Raw genomic sequence first — 11,061 nt, 5'->3', positions numbered from 1 at the left:
TTCTTCGATTCAAGTGTGTTTCTGAATCTTGGAAGACATTAATCTCCGAAGAAGCATCTCAATCATGCGAAGAATCAAAATCCCCCAAACATGCCCCAAGGATGATACTTTTTACTTCTATTCTTCCTCTTTGTCGTCGAGGATGTTCGGAATCTTGCTTGCCCTTCAAACTTTGTTCCGGGCTTCTGCAAGATCTATTGTTGTTGTGATGGCTTGTTTTTAATTGGGATTGATAATAAACCTAATTATTCAATATTGTTGCTGTGGATCGGAACCCCTTAACAAGAGAATCAATAGTACTTCCCGACCTGAATAAGGATTCTAATTGTTCTATTTATGGATTGGGATATGACCCAACTAGTGATGACTATAAGGTCTTGAAGGTTGAGGATGATGAAGATTATGAGAATGACGATGATTGTGAAATATCCAATGAAATTCTCTCACTAAAAAGTGGTTCATGGAGAAAAATTAGTGATAGCAACGATAAGGAATATAACTGTTTGTCATCGGCCAACACAACAGTATGGACAGTCTGGCATTTGTACATGGAGCATTTCATTGGCATGGTTATACAGAAAGAAATGGCTTTTTGTTTTCTGTTATTTCTTTTAATATTTCAAAAGAGCAGTACGGAGAGGTACCGTCGCCAGAACGAATGTGCTTGCCGTCTGACATGCATGACCGACCATGGCGTAGCAGTGTTGGGAGGAATGCTCTCTGTAAATTGTGTTTACTGCAGTGGAACTACTACTACTTTTTTTGATTTATGGGTAATGAAAGACTACGGCGTAGAAGAATCTTGGATTAAATTATTTACCATCGCAGATGCCAGGATTCCTTCCATCATACCAATCGTACCCAAGTATATGTTTGCTGATGGTGAAGTGCTATTCAACTGCGGAAGAAGAACTGAATTTCTGATATCAAAAGGACCATATGGATGGAGCAAGTTCCTGAAAAATTCACGGTCAAGTTGATCAGAAAGGGTATAAGAATTGCAAAACATAAGGTGCCAATTTAGTATTTCTTTTCTTATTATTTTTAAGAAAAACTTTCTGATTATAAGGAGGAACAATACAATGTGAAATTGTGAAGTCAGTGAGCATCTTGGCAAAATAAATTTACCGCGTGTGGAGGACAACGAGATCGCCGTCTGTGGGGATCGAGAACCCACGACCGCATGGTTAAAAGCCACGCGCTCTACCACTGAGCTAAGAAGGCTTTGTGCTCTTGTTCTCCGAAAATTATTTATTATATCAATTAGTTTGTACTTTGTAGAAACGTCTCAAACCGCGATACAGATGTGGTTGTTAATGACGTTTAGCTGTTGATAGGAATTGAAAATTATTTCAATCAATAAACCACTACTGATTCCAAAATATGGTTGATGAACTCTATTTTTTTTTCTTCATTTGCTCTATTAATGTGTACTTCATATAATATCAAATAATAAGGTTAATCAAAGATTTATCGTGACTTTGACTAACTTTACACTAGTTGTTAGCCTTTAAGTCTTATCATAGATCTATACGCCAATAAAATAAAGAGAACTTCTAATATTATTTTTTTACTATTTTGTATAGATTAAAATTTACTTAAATATATTTTTACTTTTAGTTTTATTTGGTATAACCAGGGCATTAGATGAATTAAATGGAGAGAAATGATAAGTGTGGATTTATGTAACAACCCTAATTTGTTTGAGTCTAAGATGTAGTAATTGTTGTATAAAAAAAAGATTTTATAAAACTAAATCGTATTAGATCTTACACTTGTGCGTTCTAGTCTCTGACAGAATGAAAAATGAAATAAAAAACCTCTAGCAAACACCGATCTCCGTTAGTGGAGAAAATTAGCCAAACAAATGTATAATATATGTATAATTTATATAATATATATATATATATAATTTATAAATACACACTAAAAAAAAGTAAACAATGAAACGTCAAGTCAGGATATCGAAATATAGCAATTATGTAAAGTTTTGTACTGCTAGTTTTTTGTTTTTACAAACTTGCAACTTCAATGTGATTTTCCTCTTTGTAAAATTCCCAAACTCTTATGTTCTATTTTTTCAGAGGATACAGATAGAAAAGAAAAAAACAAAAACAAAAAAAAACTCGTTATTCCAAGACAGCCAAACGTTGGTGATTCCTTTCGAAGAGTGAATCAACTTAAAATTTTAATAAGAATACACCTTGCTACTTCTACAAGATTCTAGCGATTACCACAAGTGTAGAAAGCTTATGTTTTCATTTTTATAGCATTGAGAATATACTGATACTAAATCTCTATTATTAGCAGACTAGGCTCAAAACAAACATATAAAGGGGCCCAGAAATTAGTAGCTCAACTGACAAAAAAACTAGAAAAGCACTGCTAATTCAATCACCAAATATCCTTTTTAAAATATAAGGTTCAATCACCAAACCTCTTATAAGTGGAGTAGTACATAGGCTTTAAAAAAATTGCTAGCATTAAGTTTCAAAATTTGAAGTTCAAAGGAAAATCAATGAAGACAACCATTCAGTAAAAGCAGAAAAGTCTTGACATCATTCCTAGAAATAACAGTTAAAATGGAAGCACAAAGCTCACATCCCGGTAAAAGCCTTTTTTCCTCCACCAGCAGAACCAGCTGGAATCACCTTCAAGACATTGAACCTCACGGTTTTGGACAAAGGCCTGTGAACCAGAAAATGTTATCGCATACATGCTATAACAGAACATAAAAATTATAGCGAAATCAAAATATAATGGTCCAAACCTGCACTGTCCAATGATAACATGATCTCCCTCTTTCACACGGAAGCATGGTGAGATGTGCGCTGGAATGTTTGAGTGCCTCTTCTCATATCTGAAACAAAATACATGTTAAAACGTAGAAAAGGAGAAGTGTAGCAGCTAACGACTAAAAAGCAACAAGCTCTTACCTCTGGTACTTCTTGACATAATGTAAGTAGTTGCGTCGAACAATGATGGTTCTGTTCATCTTAGCACTGTGGCATGTACCAGCAATGATACGACCTCGGATAGAAACATTGCCAGTGAATGGGCATTTCTTGTCAATATATGTACCTAAATTTAAACAGACCAAACAATTAGGGTAGACCACAGAACAAGGTGAAATTAAGCAATCATAGCCATTTTTGCTAAGCATGCAAAAACATGAATAAAAACTTGCTTGCAATATCATTTTGTATATGTGAAAGCCTAAACTACTACAGTAATTTTTATGCAACTTATTTTTAGCAGGGTTTAAGAAAGCACATAAATCTAATAACTTTTTATCTGGAAATTTCTACCATTTCAGCCAAACAATAAATGGAAGAATCCCAATGGATGATTATAAAGAACTAAAAAACTAGCCACATTAAGATTCACAAATAAGAAATGAGTTACATGCAGATAATTAAATGTGCATAAATCAAAATTAGTTGTTTTAGAAATATCTACTATCTCTAAGAAGTGAGAAAAGAAAAAAGCACAATGGATGAAAAGCAATAACAAAATCAAAAGATTATAGCTTCAGAGAAGCCATGAAGGCATCAAATGAAAACAGGTACAAAGATATAAATGATGACTTGATAACAAGCACCATTTCCACATAAAGGTAACAAAGATTAGCTATTTAGGAAGTGTTTTATACTTCTATTACTTAAATTTAAATGCAGTCTCTCGGAATGCCCGCATAAACACTTTACCACGTGCTATTAATCTTAGACTATTCAGGTTGAAGTAGGAAAAAAGAAAGGAATAAATAAGCTTAAAGGACATAAAAAAAGCTTATCATGACAACTAAATGGGAACAGAGGGAGTAACTTCTTAATAGACAGATTTACCACATAGCAACTACGTACATTGCAAAAACTGTAACCTAAAGCTATCTACATAATTCAGGTAACGATTTGACCCTTTAAGCACACAAACCTTTTGCTTTAGGCTCGAATCATATTTAAATCAATCAATCAACCATTTCTTTTTCCCAAATTAGTGGGTACTCTGTATGAATCCTCTACATCTAGAGGAAATAGAAAAAAATGAACCTTCTTTGCATCGAAATTGACAATTAGTGTTGCAGAATTTCTGTTCAGCTCCATTTAAACCATACACATCAAAACTACATTCACTATATTAATTAAGAAAGCTTAAATAAAATGTAATATAAATTAGAAATGCAGAAGCCAGCAGCAAGCAAGCAAATGAAATACAGTAATTGAGCATGAATATTCATATAATAAGTAGATGGAAAATGAATATGAACCTTCAACAGCCTCACGAGGAGTCTTGAACCCTAAACCGATACTCTTAAAGTAGCGATTGCCTCCCTTTCCTGGCCTTTTCCCTTTCCCTGTCTTCTTCGAGCTGCTCAGTTACATATACAAATACAACATTAGCCTTAAATTCATCCTGGAACTTACGGACTTGAACAGAAAAAGCTAAATAGCAATTGATCATGAAACTCACCTTAGAAAAACACCTGCCTGCTTCAGAAACGCCTTCTCCGTCTGCAACAGAAAACAAATCCATTAGATTTTTTCTTATGAGTTGGCAAATAATAATGTGAATGTGTAAAGGAGAAGAGAGAGAAACCTGCTCCGCCATGACTGAGGGCTACAAGCTGAACTGGACGAGGATAGATGCTCGGCGGCGAAACCCTAAAGTGCAACAGAGAGTGAGAGAAGAGAAAATTGTAAGAAACTTTTGTACTCTAGGTAAGTTGGGCTAGACACTGATGGACTTGGAAAATGGGCTAATTTAGAGATGGGCTCAAATCCAACAAATGGGCTACAAATGAGATGCAAATTAGGAGAAATTCAAAAATACACTGATTTACAAGTGGTCATTCAAAAATAGAAATTTTACCACCTATAGAATAGGTTAGTACCCTATTTATATTCTATAAATACCCTTTTAAAATATTACATTCTATAAATACCCTTTTTAGTTTATAGCAAAAAATTTAAATTTAGTTCCATCCTAAATTTAAGGCTTAATATATGCTACAAAATATTTTTCTATCTCATTTTTTTTATTTTCTCTCACCTAATTTGCGTATATCTCCTCTCATCAGCTTTTCTCTCTCTTCTTCAATACATTTTTCCCTCTTCTCCCACAAACACACGTTCCATACACTTCAAAAACCCTCCTCCGCCATTATCGCCCCACACGCCATTCTTCTTCGCAAGCTTCACAGTTGTATTTTGGAAATCTTCTCCCCGTAGGTAATTCAACTACTTCGAAATTGCTTTTTCATTAGTTTGTTTCTATAAGTTTTTTGAGCGAATTTACACAATTTTCTGATATATCTTCCATTTGTATTGTTAATCACCAGGATTCTTTGAGTTTTCTCTCTAATGTCGGATGCAACGCCACTCAACAGACTACCCAGAGGTATACCCACCAAAATTCTCTATTTTGATGGGCCCTCTTTCTCGTTGCAACTGACTCAAGCGGAGAAAGATTTTGCAGGTTTATCAGCATCCAAAGTTGATGAAAGAAGAAGTAAATTACACAATGACAAGTTGAAAGAAGTCCAAGTTGATGAAGCTTCAAAAGAAACCAAAAATCAAGTTGGCTCAAAGAGGAAAAAACCTATGAAAGATTCAAGAAACCAAAAGGCAATTGGTATTTGTTACATGTATTCTGTTGTATTCATATGTATCTTCTTGTATTTTTGTACCTTTTTGTATAGTGTATTCTGTTTCTTCTATAGTATGTTTATGTATTCATATGTATTTGGTTGTTTCCAACAGTTCATTTTTAATGTAATCTTACCTGTATTCATATGTATTCATGTGTATTTAGCGTTTGCTAATGTATATTTGCGATAATTCAATTGTCCAGTTTGACCTCAAATGTATTCATATGCATTCATATGTATTCAGTTGTATTCATCTTAAATATTTTGTATTATATCTGTATGTTACAAAGTATGTTAGCATATATTTAGCCTTGTCACTGTATCTAGTCTTCTGTAAGTGTTTGTAGTTGTCTGACATGCATTTGGCTTTGTCACTGTATCATGTCTTACATGTATTCCAAAAAATCTTAGTATGTATTTTTGCAATGTATTCATCTGTATTAACATGTATCTTTCAATGTTCATTGCAGGGAATTGATTTGTTTGTGAAACACCAGCCAAAATTAGCACCCCATATTAGTAGTTACACTAACACTGATATAGTATCCCAGCTAAAAGATAAGCTTACTCCCGATCAGTTCCAACAATTCGGCAATACATGCTTTGGCTCATTTCTTCAAATGAAGTGATTTGATGTTCAACATCAACTCTTCAGATGCTTCATGGCTCGACAGTTAAACGGCACTCCAAACAATGTATTTGCAGTATACGTCAATGGTACTGAATTACATTTCACATTAAGGGAGTTTGCGCTTGTGACTGGCCTCAAATGTGTAGGTAAAGATGAAGATTTTGAGTTTAGTGAAACTCCTCCAAACCGGCTTATTGCGACTTATTTTGGAAGTGCTAATATTGTAAAGAAGAAACACTTGAGACAATGCTTCAATGACAAGGCATGGGGCCCCGACAATGATGAGGATGCTTTGAAGATATCTTTGTTGTATTTCATCCACACCTTTATATTTTCATCTGAGAAGAATAGTGCAACTATACCGAGGCTAGATTTTGACTTAGTAGAGAGTGGGCGCTATTCTGAATATCATTGGGGTATTAAAGCATTTGAGTTGTTGATAAACTCGATTAGCAAGAAGATGGATGCTTTGAAGAAATATTACAGGATAGCTGGGATGCCCCTAGCTATGCAGGTGTGGTTTTATGAGTGTTGTTCTTCTGTTGATTCCAAAATTGCAGTCCGAGTCTGCGACGTGGTCCCCAGAATACTCAATTGGAGAACCACCGAAAATTAGCCAACATTTTCTTATCTGACGAACGACATGTTCAAAGACACCGGAAACACGGTAATATACAAATGTTATCAATATTCTGAAGATAATTGAACACAAATACATCTATAATTTGCATACATTTGCATTCAGTTAGAGGGGAAGCCTACTGTAATATACATTGGATTCATAAGCTTATATACATGAATACTTGCATACATATTAATACATTTTAATACATTCTAAATACAACAGAGTTAAATACACCTGAATATAGCATTATACAGTTATGCATTAATATGTTTTTTGTAAGTCATAACTTATTTTTGTTCACAGATTGTGTTCAAGGACATCACTCCTCTAGATATAGAGCTTGTTGTTTTTCAGATTCCTCAAGTGTGCGCCGATATTGAGAAAATACCTACTCTTGCGCATTCAGACAAATCGGGACAGGATACAGATGACTTTTCTCCTACACCTAATCTTCAATCTAAGAAGAAACATGTTTAAAGTGTTGGTCTATCTTCATCATCGCCACATAAGAAGGTCAAGGAACAACACAAGATTCCTACAAAAGAACCAGAATATCAGCCCAAAGTCCCTCCTGTTTGTGTTTCTGACATTGGACATAAACTTGTGCATGACCATCAGCTCCCAGAAGGCCAAAATGAGGAAGTATCTTCTTTGAGGAAAGACCTAAAATCATTCAAAGAATACGTGAGTATTTACCCACCGATTAATCAATAAAGTTTGATAGCTATGTGTTTTAGTATTTTTCTAACTATTTTGTACTGCTAAGGTTGTTGGAGAGTTCAAGTCTCTAAGGACATTGATCAATGATAACTTCAAGATGCTTTCAGACCAACTTCAACAAAATCAGCAAACTGAACCCATAGTGAGACATGATGGTGGCATTGACACAGATGTCGGAGATAATAATGAGGTATAAAAGCAGTTATCATATTGAACATATGTATTTAGCTGTATTCATATATGTTTTAATCTAGCCATTTTACTGATGTATTTAACTGTTATTCAGCTCTATATATATGTATTCTGACTTTTAAATCTTAACATATTGAGCATATTTTTTTAAATGTATTCATAACTGTGTTACACTTAATCTGTAATATCACTTTAAACTGCCGTATTTATTTTTATTTCAACTGTATTTACATGTATTCTGCTTGGTTAATCTGCATTTTCTGTAATGTATACTAGCTACTTATATGTATTTAATCTTTTTTCTAACATTAAGTTACCATGCTAACAATGATACATACAACTACCAGAAAACTATTTCAGAGGTACCGTCCATCATACCATCTACCACAAACCAAGAGGATGTATCTAAAGAATTCTATGTTTCTCAATTTGAACTGGACGACAAGTTTCTACCCAGTCAAATTCCAGAAACTAGAATAGTTGTTCACGCAAGTGCAAAAAAAGATGAAGCCACACCAGTGCAACCTCAACGAAATAGGCGACCAAGTAGATGGAACTCTTCGCCTTATCAGTCTAACTTCGACTCAGGAGGTAAGTGATTTTACAAACGTAATAATCAGCATTCATCGTGATTGAATCATTTATAGTAGTCCATAAACACAAATTCAATTTACAGCATGTTCCTCTGTAAAGTTGACACCCATCTTTGAAAAAAGACACCCGTTTGAGGAAGATCCAATAAAGGGTCCACATCCTATGTTACTCATTCAAGAATATGACAAGTGGGTTCGTGAAGGTCTTCTAGCAAGACATGATCAGAAGTGAGTTTTCCCCCGTTCATTGTATTGTGTTTTCATTTTTTTAAGGTATGTACATAATGAGTTTTATATCATACTTGTAGAGGTAATCTCGACGACCATTACAAGAAAAACAAGTCTATACTTCACATTCCATTGGATTTTGGAGTTGATCAAGTTGATTCCGAAAACTGGTTTTACCTTCTATCCATTTACGGGAAGTTATGGGATGACAATGTGAATCTTTCCCAAAAATGATAATCTTATCTTTAAATAATAACATGTTGTTTTATTAACTTGTATTTAGTTGTATTATTCAGCTGTATTCAGCTGTATTTTTCTCTGATTTCCTATGTATTCAGCTATAGTCAATTGAATTGAACTATATTATTAACCTATAGTTAACTTTATTGAAACTGTTGTATTCAACTGTATTGAACAATTGAATTACATGTATTCATCCAATGGCAGTTAAATTCAACTGTTTCAACCAGCTGTCCAGATCTGTATTATAGTGTATTCCACCAAAGTCAGTTGAATTGAACTGTGTTATTAACCTATATTCAACTCTATTCTACATGTTGTATTCACCTATATTAAGGAATTGAATTAGTTGTATTCATTCAATGTCAGTTGAATTCAACTGTAGTCCATAATCTGAATACAGTTGTATTCACCTGTATTACAGTGTATTCCTCTATTTTTCTGTATTCATTTGTATTCAACTTTTTTTTAGCATCTGTATTGAGGTATTCATATATATTATTTCTTAGTTCAAGCAAATAAACTCACACTATCTACCAACCTCTTTTGTTTATAGCATATGGATGTCATATTCTACTATTTGCGAAAGATGGGCAAGTACAATCAGCATAGGGACTTCACGTTTACTACTGTTGATTGTATATTCAAGACAAGAATAGATGAAATATATGACAGGTATGAAGATACAGATAGTAATGCTAATGTAGCCAAACAAGAAGACGTTGTATGTGAGTATATTAGGGGCTACAGATTGCATGCTAATGTACCCTGGCATACAGTGAATAATGTCTTGATACCAGTGAACTTGAAGGAAAAACTTCATTGGATGTTGGTTATTGTGACTTTCAAAGATAGATGTATCAAAGTGTACGACTCGTACACGTCTTCCGGTCATGATGCATACGTAGTCTCTGAGATTGTAAAGCTAGCTAAGCTATTACCTCTGTATCTGTCAATTAGTGGCTTTTATAGAGATAGTCAAGGCATTGACTCGTATGCTTATCCCGCATACACAAACAAGGATCATAACGAACCTTTTGAAGTTATCTTCATTCCAAATCTGTCTCAACAGAAAGCGGGCAGCATGTAAGTATCCAATCATCATTCTTATATGTTTTATACACTGTATATGGATTAATTATTTTGTATTCTGTTTCAATCAATTATTGTTTAGGGATTGTGGAGTGCATGTTGCAGCCTTCGTGGAGTTTCTGAGCACTATTGGAGAGATTACACAAAAAACACCATTTGATGTCACTCTTCTCCGTCAAAGATATGGTGCTCTGTTATGGGACTATGCTATGCACAAGATAGATGCTGATGCAATAAGCGAGAGTGAAGCACCTTCAAAGATTGAAAGGCAAATCTCTGAGTCGGAGGCAAAGATGCAGATAGTTTTAGAATAGCTTTAGTTTTTTTTTGAGTTTAGCTTGAACAATGATACTGATTGTAGTGGTTTTGGTCGTAGATGCTATTTACTTACATGCTAAAATTTGGTTAAGTTTGCTTGAACAGGTTTTAGTTAACGCACATGTTAGTTACAATTTCTGAAACTTTATGTATGCTGAATGATTTTTGTTAATGCCAATTTTTGAATTGTATTCAGCTACATAAGATCAGCTTTATCTTGCAGTATTAAGCAGTTGTATTTAGTTGTATTATTCTGTTTAGCTTATTGTATTAATATATATTATTCAGTTCAATTCAGTTGTATTAAAGTGTATTTATCAGTTGTCTACAGTTGGTATGCAAGTATATTCAGCTGCATCCATTCAGATGTAACTTTGAATTGACTAGAAACAATACAAGTTATATTGATTAACTTGTATTTAGTTGTATTATTCAACTGTATTCAGCTGTATTTTTCTCTGATTTCATATGTATTCAGCTATAGTCAATTTAATTGAACTGTAGTATTAACCTATAGTCAACATTATTGAACATGTTGTATTCAAATGTATTGAACAATTGAATTACCTATATTCATCCAATGTCAGTTAAATTCAACTGTTTCAACCAGCTGTCCAGATCTGTATTCAACTGTATTACATTGTATTCCTCCAAAGTCAATTGAATTAAACTGTATTATTAACCTATATTCAACTATGTTCAACATGTTGTATTCACCTGTATTAAGGAATTGATATAGTTGTATTCAACTATACTAAGATACTCTCACAGCCAA

At 33.9% G+C, this 11,061-nt stretch overlaps 1 protein-coding gene and 1 non-coding gene across 2 annotated transcripts; both read right to left on the bottom strand.

Annotated features, from left to right (window-relative positions):
• Nucleotides 1–1,150: 1,150 nt before the first annotated feature.
• Nucleotides 1,151–1,224, bottom strand: TRNAK-UUU (transfer RNA lysine (anticodon UUU)). The gene has a single exon. It is a non-coding gene; the product is annotated as a tRNA-Lys (tRNA).
• Nucleotides 1,225–2,389: 1,165 nt separating this feature from the next.
• Nucleotides 2,390–4,734, bottom strand: LOC107811223 (small ribosomal subunit protein uS17). Its single transcript, XM_016636110.2, has 6 exons — nucleotides 4,597–4,734; nucleotides 4,471–4,511; nucleotides 4,268–4,368; nucleotides 2,937–3,081; nucleotides 2,771–2,860; nucleotides 2,390–2,688 (listed from the first exon to the last, which is right to left on the bottom strand). Exons 1-6 carry the CDS (start codon nucleotides 4,606–4,608, stop codon nucleotides 2,598–2,600), a joined length of 480 nt encoding a protein of 159 aa, XP_016491596.1. The 5' UTR covers nucleotides 4,609–4,734; the 3' UTR covers nucleotides 2,390–2,597.
• Between the last annotated feature and the right edge of the window lie 6,327 nt (nucleotides 4,735–11,061).

Source organism: Nicotiana tabacum, chromosome 8 (genome assembly GCF_000715075.1).
Source record: "Nicotiana tabacum cultivar K326 chromosome 8, ASM71507v2, whole genome shotgun sequence".
Classification (NCBI taxonomy): Eukaryota; Viridiplantae; Streptophyta; class Magnoliopsida; order Solanales; family Solanaceae; genus Nicotiana; species Nicotiana tabacum.
Note: the sequence above shows the minus strand (reverse complement) of the source record. Positions and strands in the feature narration are given on the sequence as shown.